The following is a 22,510-nucleotide window of genomic DNA, read 5'->3' on the forward strand; positions in this document are numbered from 1 at the left end:
TCTTCTTCATTCGCTCAACCCCCTCTCTCTCTCTCTCTCTCTCTCTCTCTCTCTCTCTCTCTCTCTCTCTCTGTACTCTTTCTTCTTTCTCCATCTTTCTTTCTAACCCACCCCCACCCTCTCCCCAATCCCACCCCTGAACCAAATCGTCCCTAATGGTCTTCAGTTCGAGGAAAGTGAATGAATTACCAGCAAAAGGAAAAGACAGGACTCAGCTAGAGTGCCATGAATGAAAAATTACCCCTTTGTTCCTTCGCATCAACTGCATGCCTAATGAAATCAAAATCAGATTGCATAATCAAGTGTAGGCCCTCCACTCAGCAAAGGCCCATGACGAGGCCGCAACCTTCTCCCTCTCCCTCTCGAGTGGAAATAACCGTTATTTCATCTAGGCCAGAGATAGTGCCTGTGTGAAAACCAGATGATGTGCGGCAGTATGGGTTGCCAGTAGCAAAGAGTGACAACTGAAAGAAAGAAAGAAAAATCCCTAACATTCAGTGTGGTTACTCTTTACATTAGGGGGCCTACTCAAGTGCCTCATAAAGTTTTTACGACACATACACAACACAGTTATAAGTAAACTACAGATACCTATGAGTGCTTATATAAATAACTCTAGACTTACATCTAGCATTCCTGAAAATATTTATAACCGAATTACATAGTTATGAAATAAAATCAGTGATAATAGACCTCTAAATAAAGCATAACTGAAGGTTTTTTTATTTCCTGGAATTTAAATGCATCTTATAAAATATCAAAACTTGAAAAATTAGCCAGGTCAAATCTGAAAAGTCCACATGTGGAAATAAATGTTCAAGCTCAGTTTACAGCATTCACTGTGAACAAAAGTCTGAAAATAAAACCAGCTAAAAATACTGCTGTATGCTATCTGCCTTAGGACATTTCTGTTCCCCTTACCTAGAAACAGTGTCCATTTCTTTAGGCAAAGCACAGTCCAGATGTGCAGACCATTTCAGGTCTAAACAGCATCACCCATCTCCTCTACGGTCAGGTGAAGGTTAATCATTAGTCAACTCCGCAACACCTCCCAACCCATGAGCCTTTTCCGCAAGCTCTCTACCAAGCCTAGACACATTACAGCCCGTTCTCCTCCTCTTTTTGACTAATTATCCCACCTGGCTATTGCACCCGGACATTGGACTCGATCCAGAGTACTGCAATTCCCAGAAGTCACTGTAGTGCTGTCTTTAATGGCAAAAAAGCAATTAGCCTGGACTAAGCCACGCCAAGGTCTGGACACGTCTGCTCCCAAAGAGGCCACGCCAGACTGCGGAACGCCAACAGGACAGATCATCTCATTTTTATTAATTACTCAATCTTAAACCACTAAATCTAATTACACCTTGGCCTTACCTCGACTCAGTTAGATCTCGTGAGGGGTAGTGAGTCAAACATGCATTTCTACATGGCTCACTAATTGAAAAAAAACTTGCTTAGGCAGAATGTGTTATTTTTGAATGTGAATGACATTTCACATTCATACATAGATTTCAGCAAAATGTTCTCTTCGATTTTACAAAAGTGATCTAATATTTAACTTAATTTGTGCAAAGAATATGTGAATTATAGAATCTCCATTATTGAGCCAGACATCGCAAAAAAAAAAAAACACGATATTTTTGCATCTTAAGGACTGATATGAGACTTAATTTTATATCACCATACAATAATCCACGTCACCATAAGGTTACAATATACCTTTATATAGAAATATTAAAGATTTGATAATATAATTAGGACATTCATAAATGTTGCATTTTACATTTGCAACTGTGAGCTTTACTATTGGTCTTTGCAACGATTCTTATTTAGAGCCTCTGTATACGCTTGCCCACCCACCGGTAGAGCCGATGCCAAGCTGCATCGTACTTCTGTCCTTGGTTAAACCGTTGGCCTTGGGACTAGCGCTTGGAGCCACCGTCGCCACCGCTCTGGGAGGCCTCTTCCCCGGCACCTTCACTGTCGTCCGCAACAAATCGATCTCTTTACCGTGGACATTCTGCATATAATCCTGGAACACCCAAAGAAGAACGAATGCAGATTCAGTTTTTGCAGGTTTTTTGCAGGTCTTCTAGAGAGGGAGACATTTTATGCACACCAAATGTGCCAAAAATGTATCAAAAAATATAAAACAAAGTTGAGAACATTTTACATTTTTAAGAAATTAATGATTTTAGACATCTGTATAAACTGAAATTCGGCAGGGGTAGGGTAGAAACCTGGTTTCTAAATGACCAGATGCAAAGAGTTCCCAAAGATCCTTCATAATACACATGTAGCCTGACCCATTATTCTATGCGCCACCATGGTGACTGTGGTTGCCTTTTTAGACAACCGCTTCAGCCAGCTCCCTGCAGATGGAACGCCTATATCAAATGCCTGGATTCACAAACAAGCCCACACGGTTAACTTCACCTGCATCTCTGCTTCTGCAGATCTGCAGAATTAGCGGTAATGATCACAAATGGGCTCATTCCCATTTAAATCCGGCCATTCCATTTGGATGGGAGTTTGCACAACCCAAATGGGGTAAGCCAAGGTGAAAATCGCCCCAATCAGCACAAAAAAAGGCATGTGGAGATTTTGGCCTTGGAAGCCTCCCACTGACTCTTCTGCGTTTTTACTGCGCACCATAAAGCACTAATTTCTTCAAAAGCTTCACTGCTAATTACCCAGTGAGCGCTCTCATTTCACTTTATTGCAGGAATTAACAGCCAGTTCGAGGCGCAGAAAGCTATTAAGATGTGTGATTAAGCCATATTCAATTAGTTTCTACAAACAATTTAATTGATGTAGCAGACAGAATTAACAGAAGGGGATTGTGGGATGGCTCTGCTGGCTACAATGCAAAATTAAACAGATTCTCTCTCTCTTTCTCCATCTCTAGCTCTCTCCATCTATCTATCTCCTTCTCTCTCTCAGCATCCTCACTGCAGTTAAATGGTGTGAGTAACTCATGGAAGTTATGAGATGCAAGGCCACAGGTGTCTTGTCACTAATAGCTCCAGCACTAAAAGTAACGGTGATGAGGCCAAAAGTTGCCTAGCATCTACACCACATTGTTGCAGTGCACACGAGAGCCATAATTATGTGGGCTGTTCTACGCACCTCTCTGATTTTAGAGAGTGAGACAAGATTCATTTTCCACAAAGGGTACCTGGGTAAGAGCATCTCTGACCCAAGTATAGCTGTATGGATAAAAAACATATATTGTCATTACACTGCTACATAATGTGACTGACATGCCTCACAATACATTAAAACACACTGCTGAACACTCAATCCTTCAGGGTTAAATTACAGGCCTGCATTGTTTCAACAAAAGATATGTTTGACTGCATCATGTGAACGTTCTGATTAATAAAAATGCCCACACAATACTTATTTGGAATGTCTGTGATTGTTCAAGTCTGCACAACTTGCAATAAAAACTGCACTGTTAGATACATCAGTATCAAAAATGCTGATATTGCAAAAACAACAAAAGATCCAATGACCATTTTCATCTTTCCTATATCAAGGTCAGCTGCACAGGGGAACTGATCCCTGACCAGCAACATGGCCCAAATACACACAGAGAGAAGACAACATAGGAATAAGACGAGCCAGAGATACAGCACGGTCGATAATGACAGGGAGCAGGGGCCCACTGAGATAGTTTAAGACCGATGAAGAGTGTGGGGTGGAGGTGGTGAGGTTTCTGACAGAGACGAATGCTCTGAGCACATCAGGCCGCACCGGACCCGCTGAGACTGCCATGAGAAACACTCGCTGCCGTGGCAACAGGGGCAGGGGCGGCCCATCTGGCCATCATCCTGCGGCTTGCCGTCTGGGTGTTCCGTTGCCATGACGGCGATTAGCGCCACTGCCGCCATGCTGCCACACAACGTTATCGTGGTGTCACCATGTTGTGAAATTGGGGTCTGGCTGTTTTTCCACAGCTCCACATATCATTTAATCCCACTACATCACTCTGTACAATTTTGCAGACATGCATGAACAGGACATCCAACCAAAGCCCCTTACATATCTGACATGAAATCAGAGCCAAGTTCACATGCACATCACAAACACATGAATAAAAAACGGGGGAAGGGGTACTCCAGTCAGATACACCACTCATTGCTTCTAACCAACAGTTCCTTTTTGTGGTCAGAGTCATGAGTTAGAAGTGCACCTGAACAAACAATACCACCATGTCAGTCAGATTCATGTTGTCACTCACATGCAAACTGGGATGGTAGGTGAGGAGGCCGTTATCGCACAATGTGACATACTTCTTTTTCCACTCTTTATTCAGCGATTTGCCACTCCTTTTCAGCAGAATACCCTGCAAAATGGAAAACAAAAAAGGATAAAAAGAGAAATTTAAATCCTTCACTTGTACACGAGTAGGTGGAGCACTGTTGCTGGTATTTCTGACTATTGTAATTTAAGCCAATTAATACCTGAAGAAAAACATTTTATTTAGTACTGTGTTACCCAAACATATACAGGATGCTCGCATATATGCATATGTTGAAAATATCCATTTCATTTGCTTTCTTCGAACCATATGCAACTCCAGTGTCTACGGACCCCGGCTCTCCCACCTCAGACTTCCACCCTGACTCTTCAAGGCCAGACTTCCACCCCAATTCTCCCACCCTGGCTCTCTGAGCCTGGTCTCGACACCCTCACTGGGCCGCGATGAGAGAGGAGCCTAAATCCTATTAGTGTGGAAGCCCCCTGCGTATGCACAGGCCTGCAGCGCCGGTGAACTCCAGAAGACCCTGGTCAGGCTGGGATTATCCTGTGCGATCCGGGGGTGCTTCAAAGCGTGGCCGCAGCGTCCCCTGGCCCTCTCCTGCCGCTAGAGCCTGCAGCACTGATTGTTCCCTTATCTCCTCAAACCCATCCAGGGCAAACAATGCAAGGGCCCAAGCCAGAGGGGGCCAAACATGACAGGCCATGGAAAAGAGAGAGAGAGTTTGTGTGTGTGTGTGTGTGTGTGTGTGTGTGTGTGTGTGTGCACGTGCGCATGTGAGGGGGGTCTGCTACTTAATCAGGGGATTAGGGCAGATTTCATGTGCTATTTACCACTTCAAGTAAGGGATTTGTGCATGTGTGCTTGTATGTGTGTGAATGGCAACTTGGCTGTTTTAACAGGCCAATCCTCTTCCTGGAGGGCAGGGGGGTGTCATTCCTGGGAGTGGCCCATTAGAAGATGACCCTGGGTCAACTGGGCATTAGGCTGTTTACCCAACAATCCACACTAATCCTGACTTCATACTTACACTGGTCTCCCGTCTGCCATCTTCCTGCAGTAAAATGCTCTAATTACACACATCTGATGCTAAATACAGTCAACCAATGTCAGTCTAGAACACTTACACCTATAATACCTTCTCTCACTTCACATTTTGGAAAGGCTGCTCCAGACTTGCCCTTTCTCACAATTTCTCATAGTGAATGCCTAAATATGAGCCACATTCATTTCTTTGGCATTGAGCAAGGCCCATTTTTACTGGTTCATTCAGAACTGAATTTGACAATGGTCTTCACTCAGGCAGGTGTTGCTTTAATCTTTTAAATTAAGTTGGCTCTCAATATCACACTTCCTGTGAATCATGTTGCACAGCACCGCACAGATCATGATGCATCGTCTTTCAAAAATCATGCAACAGTTCAAATGCAGGACATCGGGAATGCAAGACAGAAGAGAAGGAGTGACCTCTGGGCAGCTATGCCGCTGCGGAACAGAATGGACGAGATTGCAACTTGTTTGACTGAATGGGACCAGCTGCTCCATTTAGACTCCACCAAAGTGTTCAGGATGACATTTACTACCAGAAGCCCATATCCTCAGCAGCAGGGTTAGGGTTTGCCCAAAGTTTACATGCACTTAGAGATATGGTTCAGCTTGAAAGCAGGAGCGTTGCATTTAACATCAATTTAATGGGACTTGTCAGTATGTCTCTATTGGTTTTTGAATCAAATAAAAGAAATGTCTTTCAGGAGGACTATAGCGAGTATGGTGTATTCTTATTGAGTGCTCTCGGATCTATACCCACACCAATAAAATCACAGCCCACAGTCCAACAAAGAAATCAATGCTAAAACTGAAAAACCAAGATTGTACAGCATGTGGTGCATCAATAATTGCACAATTAGAACACATGTTAATCCAATTTTTTGACCTGGAAAGGAGGCCCTCAGCAATACTCATCTTCTTAACCTCGGCTGTTATATGAGGATTTCACTCAATTTGTTTTGCCTTCAGTCCAGTGCAGAAACGCATTCCTTTTTGCTATTCAGGAACAATACATGAATACATGTAATGAAGACTTATATCATGTAAACAAAGGGGGGTATTATTAAACCCATGTCCTTCTCTGTCAAGGTCCACTGACTGCACAAAAAAACAATCACTTCCCCATGGTAAGCAGAGAAGGGGGGGGGGGAGACATGATGGGTAGAGGATATACTAAAGATGGGTAGACCCTTTTCCGCTTATAGCCCAAATAAAAGTGTCTATATCCTGTCACCAGGATGGCCCCAACACCAGTGACCTGGGGGCTGGTGGTGGTGGAGGTCACCGACAGTGAGAGGATGGGGTGGGGGGAAGAAAAGAGGGAAAGGAGAGGGGAGGAGAAGGAAGAAAAGGAGAAGAGAGAGAAGGAAGGACAGGAGGGGTCTTACTGCTGATAAGCACAATAGCTCAGTGTTGACAGGCTCTCTGCTCTACCCCTCGCTTTGTTGGCCTGTTTACCATTTTTACAGACTGGGTGGGGCAGGGTTGGGGGGTAGTAGCCCACACTGTGTAATTTGCCCAGTGGGAGGCAATTATACTCCCATTGGCACTTTGATCTTGCCGATTGTGCATGTGACTGGCTGGCCAATCAGCTCCATTCAAAGGTATCCCACCATGGTCACCTTCCTTCATCTACTCCACACATTCACACAGTTTACAATGACACTTCTTAAGAAGGATTATCTTGAAAGACTGAGTGTAATTGATATACAGCATGTGTGTGGTGTGGTGTGTTTATGTGTGTGTGTGTGTGTGTGTGTGTGTGTGTGTGTGTGTGTGTGTGTGTGTGTGTGTGTGTGTGCGTGCTCGTATTTGTGCATGTATGTGTGTGGGGGGAGGTGGAGGGGGGGGTTATATGTTTTCAAGGTTGTAACAGTGGAAAGAGATCTGACTGTTTCAATTGTATCCTCCTGTTATATGACAGGATGACTATGACATTGTAAACATGGTGGGAATTAATTACACATTATTTTGGATGATGGTAATTAAGCATCAACTAACAATTAGATTATTATTATTATTATTATTATTATTATTATTATTAATAATAATAATAATAATAATAATATAATCATCATCATTATTATTAACAACAACAATAATAATAATAATAATAATAAACAACAACAACCACTACCAACAACAACCACCACCTCATTAAACATTCTAACACAAATTTTTCACACCTAGTACACTAGGAAAATAAAACAGGTGTAAAAAGAGAAAACATTTTAAAAATGATAAATCACTTAAGCAGGAGGTAATAACTAGATGTAAGAGGGATCCACTGCTCCATAGCTGGATGGACTAACCCCCTGCACTACTTCAACTCCTTTTAAACTTCTATCAAAATTTTTGCTGCATATGGCAGAAGAGCAGACAACAGAAATATCAGTAGCAAGAACGCGGTTATTGTAAAACCAATGGATCATAATAACCTATAATTAAAAATATAGTTCTGTTACTATACTCACATCATCGGCCTCGTTTACAAATACTCCTGAATGTTATGACATTGCTACATTCTAAGGGAGCACATTCCAGTAAAGGTGCTCCGTAAAAACGCAATCACGGCATCTTGCATTTGGCTGATGTACATGTTCACCGTTTTCTGTCGATAAACCGGTGGCAACTGTGTAGTTACTGTGGTGCTACTTTGGTAATGTTATTAACTTGACAATCTTATACTGCAGTGCCATCTAGTGACCATGACATGATCTCTAAATAGCAATTAACAAATGGGAGTCAGACGCACACACATCCTCCTTAGCACTGAGAACTAATCCTACAGTATCATACTTACCGGCATAATAAATGGGGTTATGGGAAGGCGCCTACCTGTTTGATGGGAATGGCTCTTCCACTGCCTATGCTGTCTGTTTTACATTCAGAGCTCTTTGCTTGCTCACTGGCTTTCCGTGACTGCAAAGAAACAAGACAACGAATCAGTTTGCAGAACAAACCATGCAGACAAGAGTGTGTGTGTGTGTGTGTGTGTGTGTGTGTGTGTGTGTGTGTGTGTGTGTGTGTGTGTGTGTGTGAGAGAGAGAGTGTAAAGTGAATTATGATCTTAATTGTACGTGTGCGTGCGTGCGTGTGTGTGTGTGCGTTGTAGGGTTGGGGGGTAAAGGGGAAAAATAACTTTACAATAAATAAAAAGATAAATAAATAAAATAAATAAAATAATAGTAATAAAAATACTAAAAGAACTTCTCAAGAGGCCCCAAAAAAAAAGCACAAGCCAAACAGCGCAACAGACAGCAGTACACAGAGCGTGCAATATATAAATATATATACACAAACTGAACAAGGGCAGACCAGCACACAAACACACAAAGAACAAAATCCCCCACACAGGCTGGACCGGTAAACACACACAAAAGTCGCGACTCAACCCATAAAACCTTCTTTGAACACTGGCACCTTTTGATGACCTCACATGAATGACTGTGAGGCATTACCAACCACATAGCCATTAGTCAAAACTAATGGACTCTCAGATTAAGACACCATGGGCAAGAAACCACCATCATGTAGGAATGGAAGGAAAAAGACAAGTTAATACAGCAGAAAACAAAGCAAAAATTGACCATTCCATGGGTTCCTCAGTGGAGTCTACCTGCAAATAACACTCATGATATCCTGCAAGCCTTGAAAAAAGACAAGAAAACTGAAAAGGGAGTTAGGGTTAAAAATTCCAAAAGAAGCATTTAAAATGTAGAGCAATCAGACTTGGAAAGGCGGGGGGCAGTTAGGGGCAGTTGTGAGCTGGTCAGATCCCTGCATCCCCAAGAGACTCCACCACAAACAGGAAGAAGACTGGAAAAGAAGCAAGTTAATACAGCATATCAAAAATAGCAGCATATAAATATCCCCAACCCACTATAAATTAACAAACAAGTTAATTTACAACAAACTGAATAAAATGAAGAAAAAAAGTGAAAATCTAAAGGGGAAAAAATTTGAAAAAAAGGCACACACCACACGTGCGCGCGCACACACCACACACACACACACACACACACACACACACACACACACACACACACACAGTGTTATCAAACATACACGCACCACATTATGAATCTGCACTCACACATCAGACAGCTTAAGGTCACTCAAAGTGAGATGGAGACTCACTCGCCAAAGGAGAATAGAGGGAAAGTTTCAAACAGACACAGTGCCGTGAATTTATTTTTCAACATTTTATTTCTCTTTTATATATACTGTATATACAGACACCATACAAATCAAGTCACAGGTTCACTTGGAAAGAATCAGCAAGCTGAACCACATGTTGCAGTTCTGACGGAGGACAACAGAGGCGCTGTTTTAGAGATCTCATATATCTATAGAATATACTTTCTATTGAATACCATTGTAAATAAATTTCAATACAAGATATACGGCAGTCTATGTTTGTCCATTATATTCCCATGATCATAAAAATGTCTCTGTAACAGTTTTTCTTTCCACAGCTTCATGAGCAAACAATTAATAAATAAACAAATAAAAACCAACAAAGAATTTTTTAAAAATTGTACTGTGGAACAAACACTACATTCAACAAGTCAGTGCAAACCATGATTTCCAGATTCTTTTTGCTACCCCTGGGATAACGAGAGGCTATCATCTCCCCATGCTCGCCTATGTTTATGAAGGCCTTCATAAAATATTTCACAGTTCACCTCAAGAGACCCTGCTGGCAGTGCCAGGGGCATGGCGGTACCAAGGTCAACAAAACACGGCAGCTTTACGTAGGTGACGTCGCGGGACGCCGGCTGGCGTACGTGAGGATTTGTTGGCGACACAGGCATATCATTGAGCGGACGAGCTATGGAGCCATCGTGGGCACATAACTTCGGACCAAGTGCTCGGCTGTTATGCCACGGCGTCCCGTGTCATTTCGCAAAGGCTGCGGCCTTGTTGATTGAGGCTCTAGCAAGTCCCTTGCTCTTGGGAGGGCCGTATTCAAAGCTCTTGAGGAGGAGTGTGAAGAATCTCACCTAGCTCCTCCCACTCACCTAGGGTTGACCTATGCTTACCTCCTTTCTCATGTATATTTTAACAAGAATAGACAAAGAAAATGAAACCAGGTCAAATCAAGAGAAAAAAGCAACAGAAATCAGGGAAGAAAGGGGTACGAAACAAATAAAGTATCTTGGCACATCTTTAGAGTCCTTGCTTGTGGCAGAAAGGCAGTGTGATGTCATGTCAGAGTTCAGTCCTTGGGTGTGATTAAAAATTGTCCAGGGGAACAGGGGCTGTAGGGTTCATGAGAAAGGAAAGGGGTTTCGCCGTCCGGAGCAGTTGGATATGGGGCAAAGTTTACCTCGAGGAGTCCAATGACAAAATCATTTAAATGTAACTAGCGTTATTTAAGTTTGTGGAATTGTTTTTGTTTGTATTGTTTTGCATTTTTTGTTGTTCCCCCCTCCCAACAGTCAAAACCTTCAATATGGCTGGCATGGGACATGCACGATGCCATGGCGCATTACCCATAGTGCTGTGGGGACAGACAGAGAAGGGGCCAGGAACTAGGGGTAAAGCAGCATGCTTAGCGTGGCTTGTGTGTATTTGTGTGTGTGCACGTATGTGTACATGTCTGTCTGTGTGTGTGTGTGTGTGTGTGTGTGTGTGTGTGTGTGTGTGTGTGTGTGTGTATGAGAGACAGAGAGAAAAAGTGTGTGTATGCGCATGTATGTGCATGCGCGTGAGTGCGTGTGTGAGCATTTTGGACTGTGGGAGCCCCAGTGCTTATGACTCCTCGAGCTCTAGCTGCGAACGCCCTGTGAACTCTGCCATTACGCCGACAAGGGCTCCTCTAATTCATGAGAAGCTGGAGAGCCCTTTTTGTTGAAGAAAGGTTGGAAACAGATGAGCAAATCTGCAAATATCGACAGAAACAGTTCAACACTTTGGTGATGGGACACACACGTAGCTTTGTTTACTTTTAAACTCAAGACGGGGGCTGGGGGTGGGGGGTGATGGAGAAGGTGCCATGAACAGTTGAGATAGTGAGATGAGAGGGAGGGTGAAAAACAAGTACTAGCTGTGAAATGACAAAAAGACAGAAAAAGAAAAAATGAAAAGAGAGCCCTTTCGCTCTCCCTCTGCTTTCACACACAAATTACAGCTCAACGAGACTAACAATGTAGTAGCTGACAGCACATCATACCAGCAGAAAATGACCTGGCGCGGTTCCTTAAGTACCATGGAAGCACTGTGTGACTATTGGTTTGCTGTCCTCTGCTGACATCTAGTGGCACGACACGCACACAACACACACGCAAAAACGTACACACGCAGGGGTGTAGAAGGAACGGAAGTGACACCGTTGACTGGCCAGGCTTATGACAGTGACATGCGGCTTCTCTCTAAATCATAGTACTGCCGTCTCATGCTCAGAAGCTACCTAGAAAGCGACGCCAATTTAGAGTGGTCTTTCTCCAGAAATGATAGCAAACTCAATCCGCTTCTAGTAAATTAACCATAAAGTTGAGAAATAGGCCATTTCTTTACATGGTCAAATTTGTATAAACTTGACAGCAGCTGGAGCTACGTTCGTGCCCATTTAGTTTTAAGATCAGCCAAAACTGTTGCTAAAATACAGGCAAATGCAAACTGTAATACAATTTAAGCTAAAACAGGGCCAAACAGGATTTTTCATGAATTTGAAAGCACACAAGCATCAAGTAACTGGTGGAATATTGAATCTTGTGCCTTTTCAGACAACCTTCCTCATCTAAATAGTTTGGATGATGAAAAACAATATACTGAAGTTAGATAAATGATAATATACAGTTTTCAACAGCCATTTTGCTTGTTTTTCTTTCAATTTTTTTTAAATACAAAAGTACTCTAGACTGTAAGGCCACTCTTTTAAGTGCAGCTGTGAAAGAACAGCAAACAGAAGACCTCAAAACAAACAAACACAAAACAACGAAGGAAAAGCTGTGTAAAGTAATGAATGAACAGGTAGTATGACAGGTTGGTTGGTCTTCCCTATTTAAGCCCACAGCCAAGACCCATGGGGTTAATACACGGGCGAGCGATCCGGCCCATGGCATCCAATGGCCTGTGACACCAAGGACAGTGGTGTTGGTGGAGCCAGTGGGTCAGCGGGGTCAACTTCTGTCATGCCATTCTGGCACTCCTCAGCGTGTCTTCTCCAGTCGGGTGGACTCTTGTGTCATTTAAGGTTGAGGGAGACCCTGCAGCACTCTTTTTGTCTTGGTTTTCTCTTCTTCTGTGGCTCTGCCCACACCTCCTCCCCTCCCACACCTCTACCCTCCCCCGAGTCGAGTTCGTTGCTCCTCAGAAGGTCATTAGTTGGAACTCTCGCTCGTTCTGCCACTCGGGCACCCAGACGGGGTACGTAGCATGCCTCTGCTCCATCATGCGCATCAGCAGCGGCTCATGGCCCACATGGGCGGGGCTAGACACTACCTAGCAGGGAGGGAGGGAGAAAATAGCACAGGGGAGCTAGCACAACAGCCGCCAATCATCCTCCAGGGGTCTTCTGATTGGAGGAGCGAGGGTGTGTGGGGCAGGACGTAGGGAGTGGGACCTGATGACCAGAAAAGGGCCTGAACTGGGTGAAAGACTTGCAGCTGTGGGCTGAATGGACCAGGGTGGTCTTGATTTGTTAGGTTGGAGTATGGGGGTGGTGCTAGTAAAGTGTGTGTAGCTCTGCCCCTGTCTCTTGCTCCAGCAGACAGCCACGCTAGGCGAACGTCTGTTAAAGTGAGAAGAGAAGGGGGAGGGGCTTGGGGTTTGTTGGTTGATGCAGTGACAGAAGGGAGGGCAAAGTGAAAGATGAACAGATGCTCTCATAAAAGAGGAACTGGGGAGCAACATGCATATTTCAAAGAGATTAAAAAGCTAGGATCTCTTTGCTTGGTGTAAAGCTTGAAAATTTACATTAGAAAAATGAGCTCCAGAGAAGGGAAGATAAAAAGAAAAAGTGTTTATGATGTAAAATTTAAATATTTGCCCTTTTCCTAGTTGACATAATCAGTTCTAGCCTTTCATTATTCATTACAATGTTTCATTATGGAAAGCTTGCAGGTGGACAGAGGAGGGCTTTGGTAAGACTGAGCTCAGCTGCTCCCTCTGGTGGTCAGAAGCTGATATAACGCCACCTGCGTAGATGGGCGTGCCTGGAGAAGAGTCCTCTAACTGCAGATCTAGGGACAGCCTCCCTGCCATCACCAGCTTATTTAAACCACTCAATTCAAAGGGGGGAGAGTTGTGCGAAGACCTGCAGCTAGTGGGCGCTCCCTCGCTGTCTCTCTCTCTCTCTCAGTAGTGCGAGTGCGCAGTGCTGTGCATCAGCTGCCGCATACTTACTGTGAAGATGTTGGAGCGGCGCTTGGACTGCTTGCGGATGGGCGTGGGCGTGTTGGAGGCAGCAATCGTCTCGATGCGCATCTCCCGCTGGCTTATGCTGGGGGTGGAGGGGACGGAGGAGGAGTAGTCACTGAATGCGCCACCTCCGTTAGCCGTCTGGGGAGGAGGGTGGGTGACAGAGAGGGAGAGAGAGAGGGGGAGGGAGAGAGAGAGAGAGAGACAGAGAGGGAGAGAGAGAGGGAGAGAGGGAGAGAGAGAGAAAGAGAGAGAGAGAGAGAGATGGAAAATGACAATGGCAGAGAAAGAAGCCAAAAGCATGCATGAGTGGGAGATCAAATATGAAGAGAAACAGATTGTAGAAACAGATTCAGAAAAAAGAGAATGACAGAAAGAAAGAAAGAAAGAAAGAGAGAGAGAGAGAGAGAGAGAGAGAGAGAGAGAGAGAGAGAGAGAGAGAGAGAGAGAGAGAGAGGACATGCAGATTCATATGTAAGATCAAAAAGCAGTGCTACCTGGAGAGAGGCTGGAGGATCTTTCTGGGCTGTGACACACCTGTGACACGCAGATATCTGTGGCACCACTATAAACACTACACTCACTACACTGGAAGCACATGGGTTTGGAAAAACTGTGATTTCAGCTCTCAGAATGCACCACCATCACGAAGCACTGACACCAGCCTTCAGTTAAAGTACTGAGAGTACAGAGCTGTCTAGATCCGTTTGAAATACTGATAATTCAAAGCCGTATAAATCCACCTAAAGTACTGAGAATATAGAGCTATTTAGTTACTGACAATATTTTTTCATACATTTTAATCACTTGGCAGACACTCTTATTCAGAACTCTCTGCTCTACCAGGTGAGGTACAGGAGTAGAGGAGAAATATAGGGGCTCAGGGGTCAGAGGTCAGGCGAAGCTAGTCTCACCTGGTTGATGTGTACAGAAGGGATGGCCGCAGCAGGCACGGACGTGTGGCTGGGGGAGTTGGGCAAAGACTTGCATGGCCCAATGGCTAACTGCTGCTTCTTCCTCAGTGCCACAACCTTCTGGGCAACTGTGAACACACCCACCCGCACCCACACCCACACACCCACACACACCCACACACGTACACAAGGGACATCACTGTGATGTGAAAGAAAATATGCTGTTTGCCTTTTTATGATTTCTTGATGTATGTGTTCATTATTGTATGTTCAGCTCATTTTCTGTGGAGAGGGGATCTCAGGGATAGAGTTTGGAATGTTAAATATAAGAATTTTTCAGTGTTGTACTACAAAAATTATTTGAGTTGCAAATAATCTGTTAACTATGGGATTTTGTATTTAATCAGAAATATAACAGTATTTTTGTGCTGATCTGGAATCAGCTACCTCTAGGTAGTAGTAATTAGTAAGGACAGTAATGGGGAGACTCAATAAATCATTAAATCGTTATTAATTATTACAGATATGGTCTTTGAAATACTGAAATTGCAGAAGGTTACCATATGCAAATGAGCCATTTTACAAATTTTTATTGTAAAAACATCTCGACCAATCTCAGCCATTCCACATGAGTGCTCTGTGGGAGGTCTGATGAATCATGGCATTTACATGAGCCAACAAAATAATCATTTCAGTCAAAGTAATGCAAAGATGAATTCTGAGACTGCATCATGAAGTAATATAACGGCAGTATTTATGTCCAACATACAACACAGTCCTTCATTACAATATGACAGAATTGGCACTAATGAGCCTCAGGTGGGGAACAGCTATGATAAATCCAGCCACCAGGGGGCGAGCTAACCTCAAACGTCACTACTTTAATTTGACTACTCAGTATAATGCACAGTGCAGCACATAACCAGCAAGGCCTCTTGAGCAGCAGCTGATTCTCCAACCTAATGGGTAGTGTTTGCTGTAAATAACCATTAACAGCTATGAGAACTGTCAATGACAAAAGCAAAATGTGGTGACCAGCCAATTGTTGGCTCTCGCGGGGGAGATGTAGGCAGCTCTCTGCTCCGTGCAGTTATATAAATGACACATTCAAGCCTCCTTCCATGCCGCCCTCATTACACAAGACCCTCCACTGCAAGCTCATTTATCACTGAGAAGCAGTGTCCTGCCGCTGTCCACAGATTATGGCGGAATTACATCTTTAAGGACAGAAAGGTAGATGAAAAGAGAGGCGGAGCAAGTGGTGGGATAAGCAACTTTAAAAATACTGCAGACAGGTGAGAGAAAAATGTTGCTTTTGCAGTACCAGCGTGTAGAGATGGTAGAACAAGTGCACAAAGTAAGAAAGCAGTGAGAGACAGAGACAGAGTATGAGACAGAGGGAGACAAAATACGGATGCCTGTGGATGTGGATAGAGACGAAGAGACAAAAGTGACCATCATTCTGAGAGTCGAGGTTGCAGTGTGCCTGAATGCTCAGGAGCAGCAAACAGGCAACAAATTCATCTCACTCTTTTAATTATTTCAAACACAGCCCAAGGAGGCAATTAAGAGCAGAGAGGGCAGTCCACCTGCCCACTCACCCAGTCACCACCGTCCTGGCGTTGGGCGGCATGTGGAGAAGAGTGCCGAGAGGAGCCAGACAAGCTCAGAGCATGACAGACGTGCAGTCAAGCAGAGCAATAAAAAAAAAAATCAGCAACTTTCCTTCCCAGCTAATATAAAATTTGGGCCCCTGAGTATGGAGTACCACTCTAGGATCTGTTTTTTTTCTGGCTATTAAATCAAATGACTAAGGATGGCCAAACTGATCCAGGTTCAGTGCTTTTATTCTCGAAGAAAAGAGCAGGTAGCCAGGCTCTGATTACTAAACGTAGCTGGGTTTACAGTATGCCATATTATACAGTATGCCATCACATGGCAGTATTAGATCACTAATATACAAACCCAATATGACTGTCCATGGAGAGACAATGAGATAGTAACAGAAGGAGCAGTATGTTGGTATTATGAGTAGTCAAACAGAGCACATGAAGGAGGACACAGCCGATGCTTATTAAGTCCAAATTCACATTCTAAAGCTCTGCAGTCCAAGGAAAGTAGTGGTGCCTGCCAGAGCTTAACCAAGTGCTCGAAGCAGCACTCCAAAAGGACAGTGCAGTCCCAAGCCCAAACCTGAGCCTGTGAGATGGACAGGAAAAGAGCAGCGTCTCACCATCTTGGAAGACTCTCTCCACATTGAGGCCGTAAGTGGAGCAGGTCTCGTAGTATGTGCAGCGCTTCAGGTCATTGGACAGCTTGCGTGCGCGAGCGTCGTCAATCACTCGCGGGTTTGTGGCACTGATGGCATCTTGAGGGGAACAGACAGCATGTAAGTTTTTCTCCATCATTGCGTCGCTGCTTGAACACTTCAGTGCACTTGCTTGAAACTGATTTCCTATATCCTAAACTGTGATAAGGAGATAATCATAGGACAACTGCAATAAAAATCTTAACTTTACTAATTTGTAATTGTAATGAATTGTAATTGGTAATTGGAATGAATTTTAATTGTAATAAGGAAAGTAACTTCAGCCTTGTTAGTTAAAAAAAGAAGAAAAAAAGGTGAAATTTTGATGAAGCAATTGCCCAAAGGCAGGCAATGTTAGCTTCATCCCATGTGCTGCACAATCTAAAGGGCAAAAGCGCCTTCATTCAGCACCTCAATCTAAGATGAGGGCAGTTCTCAGCTCTCTCAAACATTGCTTCGGTGCAATTTGCACTTTATTTATCATTTTGAAGGGTGCGAGTAATATTTAAAAACTTCTACAATAGAACATAAAAGTTAAGACGTTTCCAGAAAGTACACTCAAACTTTTGCCTGGGAGTATGCATCTCTGCCACCAGAAGCCAGAGGCCAAATATCCTTGTACAGAGTAATATGACTTAAAAATAAAAAAAATAGACGTTACGCAGCCTGACAAGAGACCTGATGAAAATTAATTTATTACTGTCTTTCTGTCAGAGTAAAGCGCAAAAAGGGTGCTGGAGGACAATCCAGGGTGGAAGCTCATGTCTCTTTCATGTATTTTATTATGAAATACTTGCAAAAGTAAATGCTGAAAAACCTTTAGAGAAGTTTGCAAGTTGCTTACGCTATGCAAATAGTTTAATTTCATCATTGCTATCTACCCCAATCAGGGATACACACCATTGTGACTAGAATGGTAGTACAAAACAAAGGAAAGTAGAATTCATAGTATAATTCTGAGAACACTGGCTATAAGGTCTATAGAGTTTGTATGTAAGTAAGAAGAATTAGTGTTTGTCATGTAGTAACGAAAGACAGCTGGTGGTGTAATAATAATACTGAGAGCTGGAGGGTTGATGTTATAGGTGTTGAGGGAAAGACTGGTGGTGTTTTGAGATGCTGGAGTTTGACATGCTGTAATGAAGGACTAAAGTAGCTGAATCGTGACCCACCTTGCGTCCCCACCAGCACCATGGGCACCTCCGCTGTGTTCCTGTAGCTGGACAGCCGCAGGAAGTAGTTATAGACTGTCTGGAAGCTGATTTCATCCTCCAGGCTGAAGACGAACACCACCGCATCCACCCACGCAGCGAACTGAGCAAATACATGAACAAATGCAGTCTGAAACACTCACTAGCCACGATTTGTCTGGAGACATCCTTGAAAACATCCCTCCCTGGGTTAACCCCCTTCCAGTCAATTTATTCTGTCATTTTCTGCCACCGTCAACGATAGGCCCGTTTAAGAATCAACGTGCTGATGTCACTCACATTCATTTATTCATTTCGAGCCAGAGGATGTGATTAGTGTTTGGAGGACAGTGAGAAAGATAAGACTAATGTGATCGTGTGGACATATGAGCATGTTCCTCTCTGAAGGGGGAGATCGTTTTAGAAGTTAGATGCATTCCTCGTAGGCATCCATCGGTTCTCGGACAAGTTTGGAACCGATCCAGGCCCAAGGCTGAAGATTGATCCTGAACTTTCACCGCTGATCGCTGAGAGTCGATGAAGAGCTCTGCACTTTGCATTTTTTTGGCTTTAATTTTTCCAGTGTGACAGTTTATACACCTATGAATTCCTCTCATAGTGCAGGAGCACCATCTGTTTCACAGCGTGTTAAGCTGCTTCTACTCCTACATGATTCTCTACAGGATTCCCACGTCACCAAATGCATTCCAAGCTAAATTCATTTGCATAATGCTACCATAACAGAGGCGTGGCGTGGCCAGAAGAGGGAGTGTGAGTGTAATCAGCCTGGGGCGGTGCCAGGAGCAACCCCCACGGGAAGGCTTCCATCGCTGCCTTCCCGCCTGCTGTGCAAGAGTGCAGTTCGCAGCCCTGGAGGCCTCTAAGAGCGTCATCAGCTCGTAATTACAACAAGCTGTGGCAGGTCTGGAACGCTTGGGGGGGGGGGGGGGGGGGTATGGGGCTGGGCCTCCCAGACAAAGAGAAAATAAGAGTCTGTGAGAGACAGCAGTCATCAGTCACTCGGCCACAGGAGCACTCCATGTTCCCTCCTCGCTGCTGACAGAGGGGTGTGCCAGTATGCTCATGCGATGGTGCTTACGCATCGCCACCTTTTTTGGGCAGGCCGGCTTTTTACAGAGAGCAATAATGCTGAGAGCGATTAGCGTTGTGCTGCATTAGAAGGCCGCAATGATCTTCCTGATGTCGCCACACAATAAGCTCCTTTCAACAAAATTCATGCCATTTTGTTCCCTCCACGCAGCTGACTCCTATCGGGTTGAGCATGAGTCATCAGCTTTCTCCGCAGCAGAGACAGGCTGGAACGATCAAGTCCGATACGCTTTGGAAGTTCGTGCCCTTCGGATCAGACTTCATATGTTAAAAGAAGCTCATAAATGTGGGGTGAGCTGGATCAGAAAGTTTTGAGGTGTTCTACATTTAATATACAGTGTACAATATGAATTCCCCAGAGGAACTGCCATGTTATAATCACATGAACTGTTGGAAGGAGAGCACCTATCCATTTTAAGATGACCTTATCACTGCAGTGATTTTGGGAGAATCACCCCAGATATGGCAGACATGCGGATAGGCAGCAAGACAGTGAGTTAATGTTTTGTAGCCATACCTGAAGTTCAGGAGGTCCTCCCTCATCTCGTATCAGCAGGAGATAGCTCTGTCCATCCACCACCATTTCCTTTTTAAAGCGGCCTCCTGTGAGAGAGCAAAAATGGTCCTGGTCGATGAGCAGCAGGTCACACAGAGCTGCTGGGCTACTTGTGTCTCTCAAGCTGAGCTATGAGGACAAAACATGGCAAATGGAAAGGAACATAAAAAGGAAGGACAAAAGCCTGCAAAAGCTCTCTCCTGAAGACAAAATCACAGTCCAGCAACTTCCATTTAACCTGCAGACATTTCAACTCACATAAGTACTCGGCCCACTTAAACAGACATTTGCCAAAGTAACATCATATCCATATTACAGTGCTACACCTCTGCCGGGGTACACATAAAATATAACATAAGTACAGAGATGAATGAAAGGAAACAATTAGTGGAGCATGCCAAACAAACAAACAAGCAAACAAACAAAAAAAAACCTTGTACCAGTGGATAGTTTTGCATATCTTGCAGTGAGGAATGTTTAAAAAAAATTAAAGAAATTTTATTTCTTTAATTGGGAAGTTTAAAAACAATTATTCTTTGAAAGATACAAAATAACATGCAAACATCACTTTTTTTTGCATACCTCATCTACTTTGCACTAAGCGAACTTTTTTTCATTTTGCCTGCTGTCATCCATTCTGATCCAATTCTGCCCTCGGAGAGCCTATCAGGTTATGGATATTGACCTCTGAGGGCAGAACTGGATCAGAATGGGTAACAACAGGTAAAATGAAAAAAGTGAATTTAGTCCAGTCACTGCTGGCCTGGGCCATGCCCAAGAGAATATGAGATGTTAGCAGCCCTGATTTTCTTTCCCTCTCATCAACAGATGTCTCTCCACCCCCACCCCCCCGCCCCGCTTTGTGAGCCACTAGCTATAAAAGCTGATAGAACAGGAGGGCCTGTGGGAATACCTTGAATTAAAGGTTTTCCCATATCAGAAGAATGTGAATAAGATGCGTCTGTGGTTAAAGCAAAGCACAAACAACATAAATGTGCTAGCACCAGTGAGAGAAATAGGAACATGCTAAAAAATGAAGGGTCCTTAAAAGTATGGAGAAGTTTAACTATAAGGTAAGAGGAGACTATAAATTTTGTATATAGTGGAAGCACAGTCTTTTTACCCAGATATAGCATAGAATAAAGAATAGCCTAGCAAAGAATAATCAGACAAAATGTTATAAGGACCTACTACCTGTGCTGGCATTAGCTGAAATGTGCTAAATACTTCATTGCAACTAAATGAAGCAAATACATTTATAAATATCACCTTTTGACAACGTGTTTAAAGGTTGTGGGGGATTTTGGGATGCTTGTGATTCTTGGTAGTATGTGAGACATGAATGCAGTCCAGGGTCTTCAAAGACTCGGGTTTCACCTGAGTGTAGTGAACATTGCTTCATCAACCAAAAATTCCTGCTTTTATCCATTCAATTTCCTGACAGAGAGGTGCTTTTTGACATCTAAAAAAGACTAGATCGATTGACTATACCATTGTGATACTAAAGGACATCTGAGAAAATGCCTTGGAAGAATCTTTTTCTGGTCAAACCAGAAACAGACTGCAGCCAGAACTTGGGTGAGCACCCCAATCAGCAATTGCACCAGAAACAATGGACAGTTTAAAATGATGTCACCACTTTCTGCAATGGAATCATGTTCTCTCAGAGCTCAGTGGCAATGCTGGGTCAGTCTCAGCACTGTTCATCAAGAAGATCCAATCACATTGTTGAAGTTTCCCAGATGAAAATCCAACCAATCCACTAATATTCCAGAAATGTAACTGCTCAGAAGGGGTCTTTGATCATGTGCAGAGCACACTAGATTTGGGCTCTGACACAGGCACAGTCAGTGGGCAATTTATAACGGGCAAATGCCAAATTGCTCTTTAAGGACCCTTAAAGTAAGAGGAAACTGAACAGAAAAGCTATTCTTACAATGATGGCTGTGATGGTACCTTTAAGATTCCTAACTGAAGATTATATAAGGTATAAACTGAAAGTGTAAAGTAAGCTAAAATATATAATACTAAAATAAAACATTTCACTAACATTATTAAGGTATAAAGAGTGGGACTAAAAAGGACTGGATGATTAAATGCTGGTTTTTGAACAATGAAATTCTTTTGTTGTTCATTAATAGCAGTTTCATATAATTGCTGTCTAAACTACTGAGCACAGAGTGTCTTAACAGATAGCAGATAATTATCATCTAGTTGAGAGGGCAAGTCTCAACATGCCATCAGTGACTAATGACATCAGTGAGAACAAGCCTACAGATCTAGATCTCACTCACTCGCATATACTTAAATGAAAGAAAGGTTTTCCCTAAATGATCTCTGATACAGATATTAATGCATTTGCTGACAATTCTATGCTGATTAATGAAATTTCAATCAATCATGTTTGAATGTTACTTGTGTAGTGCTTTTTATGTACGGTCTGCCTTCCATTGTTAAAATCTAAGGATTGATGATATGTTCCTGTGTTTTAGACCTTGACACAGCAAAAAAAAAAAAAAAAAAGCCCACAACACCAGCCAGACCCTCTGTTGCTATGGCAACACCTGAAGTATCTTGTTGCCAATCAGAAAGCTGACAGTGCTGCAGGAAATACACAAATGTGATAACAATATACTAAGGTCCATTTGTTAATCAATCAACTGCTGTCAGAGCAACATTAAAACAGACTGAAATATTGTGTGATGAGCACACTGTTGTGTGAACTGAGAAAGTGCTTTCAAAATGTCA

At 43.3% G+C, this 22,510-nt stretch overlaps 1 protein-coding gene across 5 annotated transcripts in view; it reads right to left on the reverse strand.

Annotated features, from left to right (window-relative positions):
• Window positions 1–22,510, reverse strand: part of agap3 (ArfGAP with GTPase domain, ankyrin repeat and PH domain 3) — a 117,171-nt gene that overhangs the window by 34,771 nt on the left and 59,890 nt on the right. For 2 of the 5 annotated variants that reach the window (XM_035530598.2, XM_027020292.3), the window contains exons 4-11: window positions 19,724–19,809; window positions 18,079–18,220; window positions 16,832–16,966; window positions 14,599–14,726; window positions 13,670–13,825; window positions 8,156–8,239; window positions 4,250–4,354; window positions 1,864–2,035 (exon numbers count right to left, since the gene is read on the reverse strand). In XM_035530598.2, coding sequence (XP_035386491.1) covers window positions 1,864–2,035; window positions 4,250–4,354; window positions 8,156–8,239; window positions 13,670–13,825; window positions 14,599–14,726; window positions 16,832–16,966; window positions 18,079–18,220; window positions 19,724–19,809 — 1,008 coding nt within the window. Of the gene's footprint in view, window positions 1–1,863; window positions 2,036–4,249; window positions 4,355–8,155; window positions 8,240–9,507; window positions 11,205–13,669; window positions 13,826–14,598; window positions 14,727–16,831; window positions 16,967–18,078; window positions 18,221–19,723; window positions 19,892–22,510 lie in introns of those variants that run through there. The other 3 variants (XM_081695739.1, XM_081695740.1, XM_081695741.1) reach the window with 2 other exon arrangements.

The sequence above is a fragment of the Electrophorus electricus genome, chromosome 14, assembly GCF_041902795.1.
Source record: "Electrophorus electricus isolate QZ-2024a chromosome 14, ASM4190279v1, whole genome shotgun sequence".
NCBI lineage: Eukaryota > Metazoa > Chordata > Actinopteri > Gymnotiformes > Gymnotidae > Electrophorus > Electrophorus electricus.